This window comes from Aspergillus neoniger (genome assembly GCF_003184625.1).
Source record: "Aspergillus neoniger CBS 115656 unplaced genomic scaffold BO87scaffold_91, whole genome shotgun sequence".
Lineage (NCBI taxonomy): Eukaryota > Fungi > Ascomycota > Eurotiomycetes > Eurotiales > Aspergillaceae > Aspergillus > Aspergillus neoniger.
The window spans coordinates 11,364-30,586 of NW_020291219.1; the positions used below are offsets into that span (position 1 = coordinate 11,364).

Genomic DNA, 19,223 nt, shown 5'->3' on the forward strand with positions numbered 1-19,223 from the left:
ACCAACCGTGGAGTCGGATGGCAATGCCCCTTCCAACGCCATGCAAGACCGATGAAATCAGCCCTGCTAGCAGCAGTTGTTTCCGCCCAATGACTTGCCCCTTCCATCACACGCAAGGCGGAAAAACTTTTTGGGTTGACCTTGGAGTGACGGCTTTATTCTGACAGTCCCCCACCGCATTTCTCTGCACTAGTACAGTGCAAGAGCCAGAAACGCTTAATCTCCTAAGCTTCCCCCTATCAATAGACGTTCGGGAGTTTTACTTTGTAGACCAGAATCTTCATCAAGATAGCCAGTCTGGTTTTAACCCTCTTATCAGCACCTGGCAGACACTCAGTTAGACTGTATAAAAGGCAGCTTTCATTGGCTGCGGGATCCCCTCCGGGTGGGCCGAAGCGGCCAATAAGCTGCGGCTCATCCTGGCACTCACAATACCGAAAATGGCCGCTCCGACACACCAGCTCAGCGACAATTACACCATCACATGTTGAGATAGTTGCTTCAGCTTTTCTGACACTGAAGCTCGTTGCTAATTAGAAGGCGCAGTTCCGCACGTGGAATATTTTACAGTACGACGTCGGAGAACTGTCGTCAGAATCGCGATGAAACCCATATATCGCTAGTTGCAGTGGTGCCAGTCTAGATAGGTGAACGATTGGGACATGTTTGTAGACAAATGTGCGGGAATCCAGACGAGGTTGTTCGGGTCGTTGCATGATGGGTGTTGCGGTGAGAAAGTACGCGTTTTGGGGTCACGGGATGCCTGACGCGTGAGTGAGCCGAAGAGGTGGGCCTTATCCGAGATGTTGAAGACTTGGAGTCCGTTAAATGATTCTCCATAAGCACCGAGATTCGCTGCGGTTGACAATAATTATATTCCCGCAGGCGTGCTCTGCATCCGGAACCCGCACCGCAGTACTCACCATTAGCCTGTGCTCTAGACGCTCACTGCTCACCAAGTCCTCATCTCATGAGCCGCCCGGATCGTCACCCACAAAATCACTCTCACCGACTCTTTGGTCGGTTGATACGTTACCACCCGGGCTGGCAATACGGGGCGGCCAAATTCATGCTACAAACAGGGCTCCTTGGGCAATTTGGAGCTGTACAGCAAAATGAACTAGATGAGGCAGAGCACCGAGGTTCAACAGGTATATAGATGGGGAAGGGGACTCGGGGTGCCCTAGGCGAATGCCCCGTGGAGCCAAGCCCTCGATTTAGGCAGGAAAGCCACCTCTTCAGAGGACCATTCCCTGTCTCTCGTGGAGGTTCCACGGTGTTTAAGGAGACTAGGTGGATGATCAACCTCACCTGCTGGTTTCTCTCCTATATTCATTGATATTTCTGTACCCAATTCAAGAAAGGTGCGTCTTGCTGCGCCTTGAAACAGCCAACTGAGGAATTGCAGCTGTTCGTCGGCGGATGCAGATAAATAATGAGTATAAAGTGCTGAAGACGATGTATCTTCCTCCGGACTGGATATAGGATGTCGAGCTCGCTTTGACGGCTGTTTACCGGTCGGTTGTGATTTCCGCTTGCGTAGTTTCAACCGTTGACTACTGGTTAAGGGTTCCGGCGGGCTATTATGCGGCGAAATGTTGGCTTTGCTATTGTTACATGGTGTTCGCGTATAGCTTTGGCCGTGTAAGCTAACTGATTACAGATTGCTATCCTGCTTTTCGGCCTCCGTGTTTGAGTCTGAGTGGTAAACAGATGTGTTGTACAGAGTGACCCGGGGGGGGAGGGAGTTCGGGGTACAGAAAACTCGTCTCTGATCTAATGAAATAACTATTTTCAATCTGGGTGTATGGACTGCAACTCTCCAATCATCCATGGTCCGTCGTCGGCGAGGATAACCGGGGTAATTGGAATGTCATTGTATATATTAGACAACGGCCGGCTGTGCTCCGAATTGAGCGTGCTGGGTGATGAGGCGATGACTTGAAGGGCGGGCGCGTCAGTCAGACTATTCATGGTTTTTGATTATCCCATAATGTGACTGAATCTGACACGTTACTTTCATGATCCCCTGCAGATTGTTCAGGCTTCTCTGGGTGTCGCGTATCAGGCAAAGTGCCGGATGATGGTACAGGAGACTGCCGTGGTGGAAGTTTGGAGCTAGAGAATGTGTATGAGGGGTCTTGTGCACTTACACCTACGCAAGCATTTCCGGGCGGCTGTGGTGGGAGTGGATGCTTGGGCAATGGTAAAGTTTGTGGCCTGGCTTTGTTACAATGCTTAAAGATAGAAGACTTGTTATATGGACTGTATGAACGGAGAAAGTCGGAAGGCGGATGTTGCTTGTGATGAGGGAATCGTTGTGGGAGGAGCAGATTGTGTAGGATAAGGGATTTGTGTGAGAGGAGGGAAAGCCTATGGCCTTAAGTTTGCAAAGTGAAATGCAGACAACATATTGCAAGAAACGGGGATATCGGGATCTTTGGGCAGGGTTGACTCTGTGAATATTTGGAGCTGGGAGTGAAGGATGGAATGGGACCAGTGTGAAGGAGGGATGTGTAGGCAGGCAGGGATTGGGACACAGGATGTGGTGTGGGAATGGGATCAAGTGATAGGGGAGTTGTGCAGCTGATGAGAAAATTGAATGGTAACACTGCGACCTTCGCGGATTCTTGTATGTCCTCTCAGTGAGACGGCCTTGCGCACTGAAGGAACGCTGAAATGAAAGTTTCTTATCCTAAAGGCTCGTACTCTGTAACTGACGTATTGACCCTCGGTCAGGGAGTGCTGGGATTGAGGGCTCCCAGCTAATTGCAGCCAGCATGTTGCCTCCAAGTCGTGTATGGTTAAAATCTCTCGGCTCTACACACAATGAATACGGTTGAAGCTGCGGCAATTTTGTTATTGGGTGATGGTGAAGGCCAGATCGCACTTTGGTATAGGCATTAATTCTGGTGGGTTGAAGGCATGCGTTAATGGGATAGCATGTAACCCAGGCTAGGTGAACTAGCAAGCCTTCCGGCTTGTAGGATTGACGAGAGAGGGTTATTCTGGCAGAACACGGGATATTTCCCCTACCTGGTGACTCGAAGCCTCGTAGATGACAGAGCTATTACGGCGGGCAATGAATCTAATGCTGGACTCAAATTTCAGCGAGAAATTAAATAATACATGATACCGAGACATTCGAAATCGGCTTCCGCCCCAAACACTCTTTAATTGCTTAGAAACCCCACTTGTAGATCTTTAGCACCTTGGCAGTTATGATGATGTTTTGTATGTTACCAGCACTGTATAATTCTGGAACTTTCGATTTCTTAGTGACATAGCAGTACAATACAGGCAACTGGTTAGTTAACGTTAATAAACGTGAACGTAACTCCCGGCCGCATCGGCCACCCGCCCGCGCCGGCCACCCAGTACACCGCCCTAGAAAGCCCAACACGTTCCTACATGCAACCACTCTTTTTATCAAAAGCAGTGAATTAGCAATGAGTAGTACAATGATTCTAGGGCGGTGTACTGGGTGGCCGGCGCGGGCGGGTGGCCGATGCGGCCGGGAGTTACGTTACCCTTTATGTCTTAATGGATTGGACGTTACACTGTGAAGGCCATGAGTTCCCAATCTTGAGTGCAATTTCCATAAGAAGCCACCCGCGCTGATAGAAGGGGGCAGAGAGCCTTATAATCGCATGTCGACAAGAAGATAAAAGTTAGTGTTCAAATTCGGCTCCAGCCTCGTGGAATAACTCTTGTGTTACGGTAAAGTATGGCAAGATCCTTGCCATACTATATATAGCGGACCAGATCCTAGCCTGGTGCACATACTATTAAACATCTATCATATCATACACAAGTCAAACATTCAAACCTCCAAGATCACAGATCATTAGAAGGTCTTCCGTGTAAAAGCCATATAAGCCTTCCAAGGGAGCTTCCAATCCGAACGGAGAAGTTCAGGCTGGAAGATATCGAAATCGTGACTCTCTAGTCTATCCAGCCACAGCCGCGTTCCAACGGCCGGCATAAACACACCAAATGCACGATTGACCTCCTGTAGTGGGGTCTCATTCTGGGATTGGAAATCATACTGATGATCCTTTTCATGGCCGTGCTCAAACTCATGCCCTGCATCCTGCCCAGCACGAATATTGCTCAACATCTGCTGCACGGTAATCAGGTGATCGCTGGCCCGAGTGGCAACCGTGAAAACAGCATCCCGTAATCCTGGCGCCTCACTGCCCAGGCGGAACACCTCTTCTTCTTTTACCCCAGCCTGCGCCATTACATCCAATGGCAGCATTACGGCTCCCTGCTTTGCTCCTCCGGCCATTGTCGTACCAGCCTGGTCAGGACGCTGAGTCGATGCGCCCGGGAATGCCACCAGTGGCAAACCACGGAGTACAGCTGTGATACCGGCTGCCTTTCCAATATGCGATGCCACATGGTCCGCCGTTACGGATGTCATGGGCAGTGCTGAGAGTGTCAAGTAGAGCAAGGTCGAATAGGTGCTTTCCGCATAGGATTCGAGGGCAGCGATATCAGGGTACGGGTCGTTGGTAAGAGTCTGCTCGCGGGCATTGATCATTCTATTCAGCCAGCCTTTGCTAATTCGCGCCCGACCTTGCGTTCGTTCGGTGAGGTCTGAGATGGCGGAGGCGAGGAGAATGGCAATAGGTTCTTTCGGGGGGGACCCGGATAGTGTTTTGGCCATTGCATCGCGCCAGAATTGAAGGCGCATAAGCCCGATCGTGTGGGATGAGGTGGTATCAGGGATTAGGGAAAGAGAGACATTAAGAGCTCGAAGAGCGATGTAAAAGGTTTGCGCCGTTCGGGGGATGAAGGTACTGAGGGTATAGGAGGGACGGTCATATTGTCTGGCATGAACATAGACTGTATTAGATAGGTCGCCAGCCAAGATGGGTAATCGAAAAGACTTTACAGAAGAAGATTCGAGCAGTATTTCAGTGCTGCTTGCACTTCAGCTTCACTTGCTCCTGTCACTGGGGCGGCGACAGCGCGAGATTGGCTGAAACAGCGTTCTTGCGATCGCTGGACCTTCTGACGGGATATGCTGCATCGAAATAGCGGTTGCTGGGTTATGCGGCCCGACCGGATGACGTTCTTGGAAAGAGACATTTTGGAACAAGAGAACTCTCACTAGTGGCCGGGATAATTATCAGTATGATTAGTATTCCCGCAGTGAGCACTGGTTTCTTCCCAAAGCGGTGGATGCCGGCATTACCTCGCTCCTGTCACGTGCTTGACAGGACCGTTTGAGACTGGGCCGAGTCGTTTCGATATCTTCAGTAGGGGATCGGGCAAATGTCACTTTTTGATGTTGATTGCCGGCGAAGTGGGTATACAGTCTGATTGAATCGCTGTATCAAGATCAATGAGAGAATATATGTTGAACGATGACCAGAGGCCTGTGTCCGTACAGCATCATGTAGAGCATCCTATTTAGGATGCGGTATGCAGAGCGGTGAAAGCACTGACAACTCAAAGGACCAAACTTCTGTATCTTTCAAGACCACATGGTGCATTCAGCTTCACAGAAAATAGTCTACTGTGCGTTATCCACCAGACTTATGTGTGCCAATGACGCAACGGCGCAATACAATCCTGCTAGTCATGGGACCGTTGTCTCAAGTGGAGATGCCGATGGAAAGGGTCAGTAGTAGTCCGGTCTGGTCAGTTCTGGTGACCGAGTGTCCCCGACCGAGGGATTCACCTCCTACGTCCAGCAACTCCCCCGCATTTCGCTCTCCTTGCGGCTGGACCATCGATTGCCCCGGCTGAGTTGCGGCGTCTTATAATAGCGTGTCTCCGAAGATGACATTTGACTAAGTTCCAGTTAAGCTTCCGACTAGATTTCCCTGCCATAGGACATTCACAGGAACTTGGTTTCGAAACTGCCCGGTAGGTTGTTGCCGCTGTTCCTCGAACAGACCGAGGCTGGCTGTCGTCGAGTCCGGGGCAATTCATAATCTTACTAGCCTGTACCGCCCTGATTGAATGTGTTCCCTTACCGCTAGTAATCCTGATACTGGAAACAAAACATCCATCCATTCACCCTTTGGGTGACGGCGAATACCCTGAGGTAGCTGTTAGACTACCACTTACCGCCGATGTTGTATGTGCATTCATGGCTTCCCTGCTCAAGTGGGTCCGAGCATCTGTCTACTCTATTCTCGCAGAGCTCTCTCAAACACCTCGGTGCTTTCCAACTACCGGATTAGCTTCGAAGAAGAGCACTTCAACTCCTACAGGAATGGCCACTACTAACCTATTAACATTATTGACATCTCCGCTCTCTTAAGTGTCAGGTCATCGGGAAAATAGAATTTGGATCCTCATCTATTGCTTGGCTAGCCCAGGATCTCATCTCCAGTCTGTTCTTCCTGCTTCATACAACCAACCTGCGGACTGTGGCTGAGTGATATGCTGATTTCATCACTATGTGACTCTCAAGGTCTATTCCTGCGATGAATCTCATACCCAGAGAGTCAGAATACATCAGCACATAAGTCAAGCCAATCTATCCCATCCCGGATACGGCTAGGTACGAACAACACTCCAAACTTTGGTACTCGACTCATGCGGATCTGGCTGGGGTCATTGGTCTTCGGGGTCATCCGCCGTTGAATCCTTTGTAATGGGGAAAGCGAAGCAACGAGTTCTTGACTGAAAGATATGTTGTCCTAGTATCTCGAAAACGATTGGAATCAGACTGAACAAACCCTGTAAGATAGTGAAAGCAAGACATCACCATCTCGCATACCGGAGAATTTAAATCGTCGGAGAAATCCCTTGAGAAGAACAACACAAAGGCTTTCTTACATCTCATGGGAGGGGTAATTCAAGATAGAAAGAAAGACGGCAACGGAGCTGTTGCGGGATCCGTGGCTAAAGGGAGAGACAATACAGCCTAGAAAATGCTGTCGTAGCCGCAAATCATGCTTGCAGCTGTACAGCTCTAATGGAAATATCAAAACCGTTCGGTACCCCATGGGGCCGGTGCCAGACCCAAAGCATCAACTGTGAAGACTTCAGAGGCATTATCGTGATGGCTTGAAATTGGGGCAACTCCGTCCCCACCGGCCCAAAGTAAGTTCCTCGGCGATCCGGTTGACCACATTACCCATATTACCGTCACATACGCAGCATCCCCACCAATCAGCGGAGCCAACGGGAAAGATCCACCTCAGCCATGACAATACGTGACCATCCAGCAGTCGGCTGATCCTGGCTTCCATTCAGCCGAGGTATCTTTCCTTCTCTTGATCTTCAACTCGCTCTCTTATCTCATGTGGCCTTTCTCCCTGCTACTTTTTTAGCTCACGCTCCTCTCCTCTACTTTATACCCTTTGCTTAGCCATCTCTAACTCTTCTTCTCTTTCTCATCTTTTCCCCCCATCCCTTCACAACCGCGAGGCATGTTCGCGGCTTCGAGCAGAACCCGTCTCTCCACTCTCCCCCGGACCCGTCTCTCCCCCGCCAACTCGCTCCTCGCCAGATCTGCCGTCGTAAGCCTGTTCCCATACCACCAGAATTCGTGAATAGTATCGGCTAATTGTGATTTCTACCGCTTAGACACCCATAATGGCACCCCGTCGCAAAGCATCTTCGGTCCCTGAGGGTAAGCAATCACATGCGAACTCGGTTCGAGATCCGCTATTGACACGTTGTGGATGGATAGGCTACAAAGAAGATCTCTCCAAAGGCAATATGCTCAGATTCGAAGACTCCCTCCCCCGCCTGCCGGTACCCTCTCTGGAAGAAACGGGCCGTCGCTACCTCAAGTCCGTCCACGCGCTGGTCTCCGAGGCCGAATATGAGCGCACCAAGGAGGCCGTCGACGCCTTTGTTCGCCCGGGTGGTGAGGGTGAGCCCCTGCAGGAAAGGTTGCTCGCCCGCGCCGCCGACCCCAAGGTGAAGAACTGGCTTCTTGAATGGTGGAATCACGCCGCATACCTGGGCTACCGGGACCCTGTCATCCCCTACGTTTCGTACTTCTACTCCTACCGCGACGATCGCGCCCGGCGGGACCCCGCCAAGCGCGCCGCCTCGGTTGCTACCGCCGCTCTCGAATTCAAGCGCCAGGTGGACGATGGCTCCTTGGAGCCTGAATACATGCGCGGCCAGCCCATGGCTATGAGCACCTACCAGTACATGTTCAACTGCTGCCGTATCCCCGGTGACAGTGTCGATTACCCCCAGAAGTTCCCGGCTCAGGACAACGAGCACATTGTGGTCGTGCGCAAGAACCAATTTTTCAAGGTACCTTTGACCGTCAACGGCAAGCTCCTGAACAACTCTGAGCTGCAGCGCCAGATTGAGCGCATCTACGAGGTTGCCCAGCCCGCTCCGGCGGTCGGCGTCTTGACCGTCGCTAACCGTGACCTGTGGGCCGACGCACGGAAGAAGCTGCTGGCTGCGCACCCGGCCAATGAGCAGGCATTGCGGGACATCGAGTCGAGCGGGTTCCTTGTCTGTCTGGATAATGCCACTCCCGTCACACTGGAGGAGCGTGCTCACCAGTATTGGCACGGAGATGGTACCAACCGCTGGTTCGACAAGCCGCTGCAGTTCATCATCAATGACAATGGCACCGCTGGGTTCATGGGCGAGCACAGCATGATGGACGGCAGCCCCACCCACCGCCTGAACGACCACTTGAACAACCTCATCTTCAACCACAAGATCGACCTCTCCGAGCAGCCGGTGCGGTCCGACCTGCCCGACCCTCGTCCCATCACCTTCCACCTGGACGGCCCTGTGCTGGAGGCCATTGATGCCGCCAACAAGGAGCACCGCCAGCAGATCTCATCGCACGAGCTCCGGGTCCAGGCCTACCAGGGCTACGGCAAGGGTCTCATTAAGAAGTTAAAGTGCAGTCCGGATGCGTACGTGCAGATGATCATTCAGCTCGCTTATTTCAAGATGTACGGCAAGAACCGCCCGACTTACGAGTCTGCCTCGACCCGCAAGTTCCAGGAGGGCCGCACAGAGACCATCCGCACGGTGTCGGATGAGAGCGTTGCTTTCTGCAAGGCCATCAGCGACCCTGCCGTCCCCCGCGAGGAGGCTGTCCGTCTACTCCGCTCAGCACTGGCCGCCCACACGAAGTACACGGCGGAAGCCAGCGATGGCCGTGGTGTGGACCGCCACCTGTTCGGTCTGAAGAAGCTGCTGCGTGAGGGTGAGAAACTGCCTGCTCTCTATGAAGACCCCGCATTTGCGTACAGTAGCTCGTGGTATCTATCAACCAGCCAGCTGAGCTCGGAGTTCTTCAACGGCTACGGATGGAGTCAAGTGATTGACGACGGATTCGGCATCGCTTATATGATTAACGAGAACAGGTAAGCTCCCCTACCCATAAGTCTTGATCGTTGCTGACTAGTGGTTTAGCTTGAACTTCAACATTGTGTGCAAGCGCCTTGGCGCAGAGCGCATGAGCTACTATTTGAACGAGGCGGCATCTGATATGAGAGACATGCTGATGCCCGACTTGGCTGCCCAGAGCGAGAAGGCCAAGATGTAAGATAGATAGATACCTATATACCAGCGATACACTTTATTTCAGACTACAATTGAGGATATACACGTTCATAAAGAGCAGATAGATACATTATAAACCACTCATGTCCAGAAACATCTGAAACAACACAGTAATACTATATTTCCGCAACAGCCGATAGAATGATTTGGAAATCATAACATATTAGCTCGGAGATATTTCCTTGGCATACCAGTATATTGATCCCTCCCTCCTCGTCACCTTTTTACCGTATCTACAAATCGAATGGATCTATAATGTCACTAATCTTGCATGTGATTCTGTGCTCTGACAGTGTTATGATATGTTGAGGCGCGAAATTACTAGCAAAGCAACGAAACAACGAAAGACCAAGCGAACGAACGCGAATTGCAGCAACAGAGTGAGTTGAATTAGTAGCTATCTAGATGCTCTAGCAAAACAAAGCAAGAGGTCGTTTGTGGGCGGCCTGAGCGCCAGGCACATGACTACACCTACTACAGCAGTTGCCTCAACACGGCCCTCTAGGTGAAGGAGCGTGCAGAGAGGTGTTAAATGAAGCCGTAGGTGTTCCCTAGATAGGCAATCTTCCGCATATTAAGCATCTTATCCAGGATGCTGAGCGGGAGGGGTAGCCAATGGGGTCATCACTAGGAGGCTACGGAAGGCACGAAACTTCTCCCGATCCAGCGGGTTGGTAAGGCCGTCTGCAGGGTTGCAAACGCCTGCAATGTGTTGGAATAATATAACATCCGATCTGATGAGGTCTGCCACGAATAAGTAGCGGTTATCTAGCCATCTGGTGGATCGGGTGTAGGTGCCGTGGTTAAGGATTCGTAGCCAATTGGCAGCGTCGCTGAACAGGGGTATCTTGCTGGTATCCGATATCCTGAGGTCAAACGCCTGCGCCAACTTCTTGACATACAGGGCATCATCGTACGCGCAGTATTCTGCAACGGTAGAGGAGGGTGCAACAACGCTCTGTTTGTTGGATGACCAGGTGATAGGGCCGCCAGCGTGATCCCGTAGGAGGTAGTATCGCGTAGATATCTGTACACGGCTTTCAACGCCTTCGCATCCGCCGTGGTTGGGGCGTGCATGCGCCTCTGAAGGGGAAACGTTGCATCGGGTCTTGTTTTGGTGGTTAATCAATTCAATCTGCCTACAAGACTCTGATATTCGTTGACATCAACCCCTTCGGTCGACATCGAAGTGCGATCCGCCTTTGTGTAGGTGGGTGTCATGGGGATGGCAATGCCTGAGCAGGATTGCATTCCTGCAGCAGCGAGGCACTCCTCCACATAGGTGGGTTGCGCGAGCGAGATACTGCCTGCCTCGTAATCACGTAGAATATTGCAACCAAGCAGGACCTTCGGTTCGCCTAGTTCCTTGAGTCCGAATGCTTCGTTGAGGTGGCGCTTTACTGAGATTAGATCTGCCTGTTCAGGACCAGAAACAGCGGAGTCATCTATATAGATGATAAGCTATATCTTATTATTTCTATAAATATACAGATTCTCTAGCAGGGGTTTAAAGCCCACTTCCTGCAACTTTTTGTTGAAGGTGTGGTGCCAAAGGTGCGCCGCCTGCTGAAGTCCATAAAAAGGCCATTTTGAGTAGGCACACCCGTTCGGGGGGACCCTCGTGGAACTCTATTGGCTATTTCATGTAAACTTTCTTGCCTTCTATCTGGGTGTGTAGACAGGCAGATATAATATTACATTACTCTTAATGGAGGCCCTCGACGGCCATATTGACCATGAACATTTTAAGGATAATCTTGCTTACTACTGGAGCAAAGGATTCAGTATAATTAATATCAGGTATCTGACCGTTATTACAGACCACCCAGTGAGCATGAAATTGTATGACAATACCTTCTGTGTTGATCTTCAGTTCAAATGCCCACTTGCCTGGGATTATACGAGCGTTGGCGGGTCAGTCAACCACTACGTAGGTGTTCGTAGCAGGTGGTTCAGAGCTGCGCAGGGAGATCCTCAGCGAGGTACTTAGCGGTATCGATCTTTGCAATTGCTTCATGCAAAAGCGTGTTTTCAAAATTGATCGAAGTGCCCGTCTCCGGCATGATCGGACCCTTAGGGGTAGGCGCGGCAGCTGCTCTACCAGGATCTTTACAGTCATCTCTATACGTACGATTCTCATAAAAAGTCACGTCCCTCAATTTCTTCACCTTGTTCAAATTGGGATACTAATCTAGATATACATAGCCGTGATCCCTGTCGGATCTGACAAAGTAGCTAGTTTCTGCGCGGGGGGACATCTTCCTGGATATGATCTAATCCTCTGCAGGTATATATTGGTAGCAGCGGCATTTAAAAACACATAGAAAGTTAAGTGAGGCATCAGGATTCGGAAGGTTGTAATAAAACCAATATAGGTAAACAGATGTTTATTTAACCTCACTTCCTGCGGGCACCAGGCGGTTCAGGATCTATACGGCAAGCCTTACAGTGAATAGTCAGAGGCTGGCAGGCAGTCCAGAGTCAAGTATTGTAATCCTACTTATTTAGTTGAGTAAACTATCATAGCACTCAGCAAGGCTGTTTGCTTCAGATGTTCGGGGAGACAATATTATAATTTAGATTTCTTAATCTTCGTGATTTGCCTATTCTTTCAAGCGGTTGAATTCGCGGCCCCTGTCAAGGTGCCACACTGCCACGTAGCAGCCAACCATATTTTTATATCCAATATTGATTCAAATAAGTTCCGTAGAGGCATCATTCTTCTGCTTCAACATGGCTGTTCACACCAAACAAGTTACATTATTAACCAATATTAGGAAGTACTTAAATCCTCCATGCCTGAATAGGGTTACTTGCTACACATCAGCATGCCACAGCTGGATAGGATCAGCAGTCCTCAGGATAGGGTCCCTGGATACCAAACGCTTCGCTTTCTCTAGGGAACACGCCTCGCAGTGGAGGTCCTCACGGTGTTCGAGTTCAATTTGTTGATTTTTCGCAGCGGAGGCAACCTTCCTGCATGACCGTATCGCCGGTGCAGGAGCAGGGGGTCCACCACAGCGAGGGCCAACCCTGCATCCTCCGTACGCACGAAAAGCACGTTTTTGCATGCTTGCAGGTGGCCTACCACTTTGTCATCCTGCTCCCTGCGTAGGGTCAGGTCCTTTGTGTTCGCGTATATTCCGAATTCCTTGCACAGGCGGTCCGCCGAAAGGAGGCCGTAGGCGAGGTCCGGCTGGTAGAACGCTTTGACCTTGACCTCGAGGCGTTCGTTGTTTGCAGATAGGAACGGGGTCTGGTAGCCAGCAGATCTAGCAACACCAACACTCCCATCAGATGTTCCGTATTTGTAGAAGTTGGAGGCATTGAGTTCGTGATATTCGTTAAGCGAGGCGCGGTCAGGGGTCAGATGCTGGGAGCTTCCTGTACTGTAGATCCTGTCGGCTACGGGCAGGATCAGTGGCTCTGAGATACGTGGCCAACAGGAAGAGACGTGTCGCCAGAGGAGAGATGAAGAGGTGGCCTTGGGTCATGTGACCACCATCATTCACACACCCCCCTGGGCACGAGACCCTGAGGCATCGTGATATCATTTTGACTATCTAAGTAGTGAGCTATGATACATATCTTGTCGCTAAGCCTGCTTGGTAAGGCGGATCATCCGGCAGAATTCCCGATGGCTAGTAGTATCAAGGGGTTTCGTTAGTCCGTCTGCAGGATTCTCTGTACCACCTATGTGTGTGATCTTCAGTAAGCCTTCTTTGTAGCAATCTCGAACAAACAGCAAGCGATTATCGATCCATCGGTTGTTTGGAGCGAAGGTCGGGTTCTCTATGAGTGACAACGCATTGGCCGAATCAGTAAAGACTGGGATTGCCTTTGGGATAGCAAGACCAAGTGCTTGCGCCAGTTTCTTGATCCAAAGGGCTTCCTTGATAGCGTTATCAAATGCAATGTACTCTGCTAGAGTTGATGAACTTGCAACTATTGTTTGTTTCTTACTGCTCCAGGATACCGGGGAGCCCGCGTAGAAGATCACATAGGATTCTGTAGATTTCCCATCTGCATGGTCCTGGAAAGCAGCATCAACATAAACTTCAAGTGTTGCTTTGTGGTCGAGGGCGAGTGTCAAATCAAAGCGGTTATTCGCTAGGTAACGCAGGAGGTTCTTTGCCGCTGCAATATCAAATGATGAAGGTGCATGGCTTTGGCGCTGAAGGCGGAAGACAGCATGTGTTATATCTGGTCGTGTCCGTATGCTTAGCCAGTTCAATCGACCAAGTAACCGCGCGTATCGCTCAACATCCTCCCGATCGACGCTTGGGTCCTCTGGGCGGTGGTTCCGATAGCCTGGATTCATAGGCATATGCTGAGGCGAAGACTTATCCATTTGGTAAGAAACCAGTAGATCCTCCGTGTATGAATGCTGACTGAGGGTTATTGTTCCAGCTTCTTCATTCCTGGTCAGTGTGCTACCCAGGAAGCGTGCTGGAGGTCCCAGGCGCTTAACCTTGAAATGCTGGGACATATCATCAGTAATATTGTCGATACCCGTAGTAGTCTGATCAGCAAGAATAAAATCATCAACATAGACAATAATAATTGCAGATCCCCGGAGGTAGATACATGGATCCTCTGCAATTGGTTTGAATCCCATCTTTCGGAGTTGTTGATCAAGTTCCTTATTCCAGAGGTGGCCTGCCTGTCGTAAGCCATATAAGGCCTGTTGCAGGAGGCAGACATTATTAGAATCTTGTTCAAAGCCTGTGGGCTGGCGCATGTAGATTTTACGGTCATCCACCGCACTGTGTAGGAAAGCAGTTATGATGTCAACTTGTTCCCATGCTAGCTTCCGGACAGCTATCGCGGTTAGTGCCATTTTCACTGATGTTTCAGAGGCAACCGGAGCATGTGTAGTGTCGAAGTCCTCTCCTGGTTTCTGGCGATTGCCACATACGACCCATCGTGCTTTGAAGCGTATGACATAGCCGTCAGCGTCTTCTTTTAGGGCGTAAACCCACTTGCCTGGGAGTATATGAACATTCTGGTGGTCTGTTGGAGGAGGAACTATCTGATAGACCTTCATATCCAACAAGCTTTTAACCTCTGTGGTCATAGCTTCACGCCATAGGTCTGCATGCGGTGACTTCGTTGCTGCTTTATAGGATAGTGGAATTGTGACATCAGTGACCCGCAATCCTGGCTCTATCGCTAAATATGCCTGATTATCCCCATACCATTTTGGTGGGATTCCTTTCGTCGTTCGTGACGACACGCGTCGTTGCGTTTCCTGGGGTTCAGTAGGTTCTGGTTCTTGAGCTGCTGCAGAGGGTGCAGGAGCTTGGGTTTGGATCTCTGTATTCCTTGGTAGAGTTGCTTGGGGCGTTGGGGTTTGCGGAGAGTCAGATACTGTAGGTCGCCATCTGGAATGCTCTAGGCCTCCGCTTGAAGGAATAGTGACATCTTCACCAAATAAATGGTTCCATCTTTCTTGTCTCCGTAGGGGTTCAGGTACCAGGTGTAGAAATTGGTTGAATCTCGGCAGCGCCGGTTGGGGGTGGAGGTCTCGTTTACGTGGAGCCTGCGGTATTGAAAACTGGTAGGATTGAGCAGGTGGTCTGGCCGGTTCCAATGGCTCACCCGGAGGTGTAGTTGTTGCAGGTTCAGAATGGTCAATATCCATTGGTTCAGGTCCATCTATATCCATCGGGTCATTCAATATGTTTGGTAGAGATGTACGGGCCTCTGGTTCCCGCTGTCTAACTAGAGGGCGTGCTAGGATTGTTGGTGATTGTTCAATCTGTCCCATGCATTCCTGTATTGTCGGAAGTCGGTTTTCTTCACGCGGTTGAATTCGAGGTGCTCGGGGCGCAGCCGGCGTTCTTGGTGTAGGAGACAATGTTTGGACACGGCCTCGTATTGGTGATTCTTGACCCACAGGTGTAGCTGGGACGGGCATCGGAGCTTGTGGGGGCGGATTAGGGGCTGGAAGTAGGACAGGTGCTGCCTGCTGCTGCTTTAAAGATGCAGGTGAGTAATGAAAGTAGGTCCCACCCCCCGTAGGTTGATTAGGTCGTGGAGCACCCCCCGGAAGGGTAGCCTGATCTGGCTCATCTTTATCATCTTTGTAGGTCTTCAATTCAATGAACTTAACATCTCGGGATCGGTAGACTCGATTGTTTTCAGGAATCCAGATTTTAAAGATGTAGCCATGATCGCCTTCATATCCAACCAAGTAGCCAATGTTGGCACGTTCTGCCATCTTCATTGATTGTACACGGTCAGCTTGTGGTATATGAATGTAGGCTCGGCATCCGTAGACTCGTAGGTAGTCGAGAGCTGGTTTGGGATTTAGAATGCCGTAGTGCTCCCGCCATTTCTGGACCGGAGACTTCCCGCTAGGATCATTGACATGGGAAAGTCAGTTAATAATCATATTTGCAGTCTCTACTGCAAAGGGCCAAAGTTCCTGCGGCAAGCCTGCATCAATAATCATAGCGCGGGCAGTTTGATTAATATATCCTCCGTAGCGCTCAGATGGACCATTGGCCTCTGGTGTATGGGGCGGAGTTACTGTCACCTTAATGCCTTCAGCTTCTGCCCATTTCTTGAAGCCTTGGAATTCGCCGCCGCCATCAACTCTCCAGCCTCGTATATTGTATCCAGTCACGTTCTTATGTTCCTTGTTGAAGTTGATGAGGTTCTGGGTCGCATCAGACTTTGCTCGGAGAAAGCGAACTTCAGATCGTTGGGTTGCAGGATTGACCATGACAAGTGTATAAAGGAATCCGCCATAGCCTGTTGGTTTGATGGTTTGCAGATCTGCAGTCCATAAGTCTGTCGGGTCAGTTGAGGTAGTAATTGGAGTACGGGAGACTAGGCGTTTAGACTTAGCACGAAAGCATGCATCACAATTAAAATTTGAGATGCCTTCTGTCTGAATCTCTTCATGAGCTGCAACTGTTGCTTTCAGTCTAGGAGTCCCTGCATGTCCCAGTCGCCTATGTAGTAGATATGGGTCCAGCTTGACTGTCGCAGCTTGAATATTTGTATCCCTAAAGATCTTGACAAAGGGAACATTGTATTTCATATCAAAATAAGCAACAATCTTGTGCGTTCTGATCTCCCGGATCGTCCGGTCTGGGTATAGCCAGTATCCGTATGTCTCCTCAATCCGGCCCTGGCTCAGGATGCCAAACTGCATGTCTGGATTGTAGTATGCTTGGTCTCTGATTATTGTAAATCGACCATGTCCAGCATCAAGCTTAACTAGTATTGTTCCAACTCCTGTAGCTTGGCCCTGTCCAGCATGAGAGGTTTTGTACCTGTATGGTTTCTCATTGGGGCGAAAATCCCGATAATCGACAAATTGTGTAAGATCTGGAGTAATATGCTGACCAGCTCCAGTATCCCATAGCAATTCAGACTTCATGGTCAATTCGGATGTGTTTATCGCCATACCAGAGAATTGGAATGTGTCATCATAGTGGACGGCGACATTAGATTGTGCTGGGAGTTCCGGGCGGGCTGGTTGGGTATTTGTTTTGGCTGTCGGAAGATTTGGAGGCGTTGCTGTTTGGGTCTGGTTTGCTTGTTGACCATATTGATAGGCAAAGATTCCTGATTGTGGACGCCATTTCTTCCATCGTTTGGCTGGAACTAGGTATGCGCATGTAGAAACATCATGTGGATGCTGCATACAGTAAGAGCAGAGTCCCTCTGTACGCGCAGGTTGGAATGCAAGCCATTGTTTAACCCATTCATCCTTATTCACGTCTGTGGGTGGCCAGCGTTTGTGATCTTTAGGAATATTTGTTGGTTTATTATTCTGATTCCTGTTATTTGCTCTGCGGCCCCCTTGCTGGGTTGTATTCAGTGAGCTTGTCATCGCACTTGCAGATACTTCATCTGTTTCAGCTGCTGTTTCGGCTTTTTCTGAGGCCTCAATGCATAATTCATAGAATTGGCTGTCAGTGAATTTGCTGTTATCAAAGCCATCAAGTTGTTTCTCAATTATGTCGCACCATCCCGGTAAGTCTGACCGTATGTTGGTAAGTAGGACAATTGCAGCAAAGTAAGCTGGATAGCCACATGCTAGTCGTTGAGCTAGGTCAAAGGTTTCTCTGAAGCTATCGATGTACTGTGGGACTGTTGAGTATTGGTTTCGACGCATCTTGTAGAGCTTGGACGCAACAATCTTGTGTTTACTGAATCCTTTGCCCAATACAATCTTTCTAATCTCGTCGAATGTCTCGTCAGCGTAGTAATTCTTAGCGTTCTTGCCTCGCAATTTTGTAGATATCTCTCGTGAAATTTGGCCAGTCAACCAGGAGGAGATAAAAACACTCCAATCTTCCCATAGTTGATAGTTGGCACTGGTTGCAGCCGGTCGGGGAATTGTAATATCAATCATTGGTGCACAGTAGAGGACTCGAAGCTTGTTATATACTTCAAATTGCCATGCTTCAAAGTCTTCTTTTCCAGTCAGTTGGTCTCTGAGGTCTGGTAGAATACTTGGCGGTTTGCCATCCAGAGTTCTTCCATTCTGATTCATTTGATCATCAGCCGCTGGTGGATGCGCTGGGTTTGCTGGGTTTGCCGGTGGCAGTTGTTGTCCTCCAATCGATGCCATTGTGGATTTGTCTGTACAATCTGATTGGAGCGATGTTTATTTCGGGTGTAGGATCGTCACGTTGTTGTGATTCGTTTTCGGACGCGTCTTGGCGCCGGGTAGTTGTCTTAACCAATAGATATCGGTTTAGATACAGTTATTTTTGATGAAAATTGATGAAAATTGATGATTTTTGACGTATCTGGTTGTCTTTCGAGCTTGCCGGGCTCATAACCTGTCGGCTACGGGCAGGATCAGTGGCTCTGAGATGTCGCCAGAGGAGAGATGAAGAGGTGGCCTTGGGTCATGTGACCACCATCATTCACAGGCTGGAGTTCGAGCGCTGCGTGAAGTGCTGCAACACCGGATGCCGACAAATAGCCCATGATGAACGTGGCAATTTCATGATACCCTTCATGTGTGAGCAGCATCTGAAGCCAGTCATTTTCTCTTCTCCGCATGTTATCTTGGCACAGGGCAAGCCGGTCCATTTGAATTGACGAAAGAAGGAAAGTGAAAAGAGGAGAGTAGGATGTAATCAGACAGAGAGCACAGAAAACATTCAGTCCAGAAGAGAAAGAAGAAGGGCGAACAGTGAGAGAGAATCAAGCACAAGAGCTCTAAAGACTTTGAGCTTAAAAGGGAGAGATATGTATGTAAGCAAAGAACATGGAAGTTCACCGTCTGAGAAGGGATACAGAAGACATTTACACAATTTGTTCATCCTGGCACCAGCACTTTGGAATGGCTGCATAGGGGACTAGTTGCTCTTGTAAACGACAAATCAGATCATACGCTCTATTAGCCACTGAGGAACCGCTGCATGTCTCTCCAGATGTTGAGAGTGGCTCCTAGGAGCCTCGATCACGGTCCCATGAGCCAAGAAAGATGTAAGATCTGGATGGGGAGTTCTTCGGTGCAGAGCATGCCTCTCGGGTGTTAGCTAACACTCGAAGTGCACTGGCACAACCGCACAGACCTTTTTTACTGTATACATTCGTGAAGATAACAGATATGAATTCTACGTCAATACCGGAGTAAGACTCCAGCTTACCAGCACATATGTTTGCGGGCATAGAGTGACAGAAAATTATTCCAGCCTATTACAGGGGTTACTCAGGCTGACAGT

At 49.7% G+C, this 19,223-nt stretch overlaps 4 protein-coding genes across 4 annotated transcripts; 1 reads left to right on the forward strand and 3 right to left on the reverse strand.

The window, feature by feature from the left end:
* Nucleotides 1–1,183: 1,183 nt before the first annotated feature.
* On the reverse strand, nucleotides 1,184–2,782 carry BO87DRAFT_402459 (uncharacterized protein; the record flags this gene model as incomplete). Its single annotated transcript, XM_025625689.1, has 5 exons — nucleotides 1,184–1,649; nucleotides 1,814–1,966; nucleotides 2,011–2,096; nucleotides 2,154–2,155; nucleotides 2,722–2,782. The coding sequence occupies 5 exons, from the start codon at nucleotides 2,780–2,782 to the stop codon at nucleotides 1,184–1,186; spliced, it is 768 nt and encodes a 255-aa protein (XP_025473663.1).
* An 897-nt stretch (nucleotides 2,783–3,679) lies between these two features.
* Nucleotides 3,680–5,509, reverse strand: BO87DRAFT_381494 (uncharacterized protein). Its single transcript, XM_025624546.1, has 2 exons — nucleotides 4,901–5,509; nucleotides 3,680–4,835 (listed from the first exon to the last, which is right to left on the reverse strand). Exons 1-2 carry the CDS (start codon nucleotides 5,095–5,097, stop codon nucleotides 3,848–3,850), a joined length of 1,185 nt encoding a protein of 394 aa, XP_025473664.1. The 5' UTR covers nucleotides 5,098–5,509; the 3' UTR covers nucleotides 3,680–3,847.
* Nucleotides 5,510–7,397: 1,888 nt separating this feature from the next.
* On the forward strand, nucleotides 7,398–9,505 carry BO87DRAFT_322816 (carnitine O-acetyltransferase CAT2; the record flags this gene model as incomplete). The annotated part of the gene is made up of 4 exons (XM_025619998.1): nucleotides 7,398–7,487; nucleotides 7,555–7,600; nucleotides 7,661–9,323; nucleotides 9,373–9,505. 4 exons carry the CDS (start codon nucleotides 7,398–7,400, stop codon nucleotides 9,503–9,505), a joined length of 1,932 nt encoding a protein of 643 aa, XP_025473665.1.
* Nucleotides 9,506–17,407: 7,902 nt separating this feature from the next.
* Nucleotides 17,408–18,037, reverse strand: BO87DRAFT_322820 (uncharacterized protein; the record flags this gene model as incomplete). The annotated part of the gene is made up of 1 exon (XM_025619999.1): nucleotides 17,408–18,037. A coding segment is annotated over one exon (630 nt), but the record flags the coding sequence as incomplete, so codon positions are not given.
* Between the last annotated feature and the right edge of the window lie 1,186 nt (nucleotides 18,038–19,223).

Coding starts and splice junctions, on each gene's coding strand:
- BO87DRAFT_381494 (XM_025624546.1), bottom strand. CDS start 5,097: ATGTCTCTTTCCAAGAACGTCATCCGGTCGGGCCGCATAACCCAGCAA. Junction 4,836..4,900: donor TACTGCTCGAATCTTCTTCT/GTAAAGTCTTTT, acceptor TGTTCATGCCAG/ACAATATGACCGTCCCTCCT.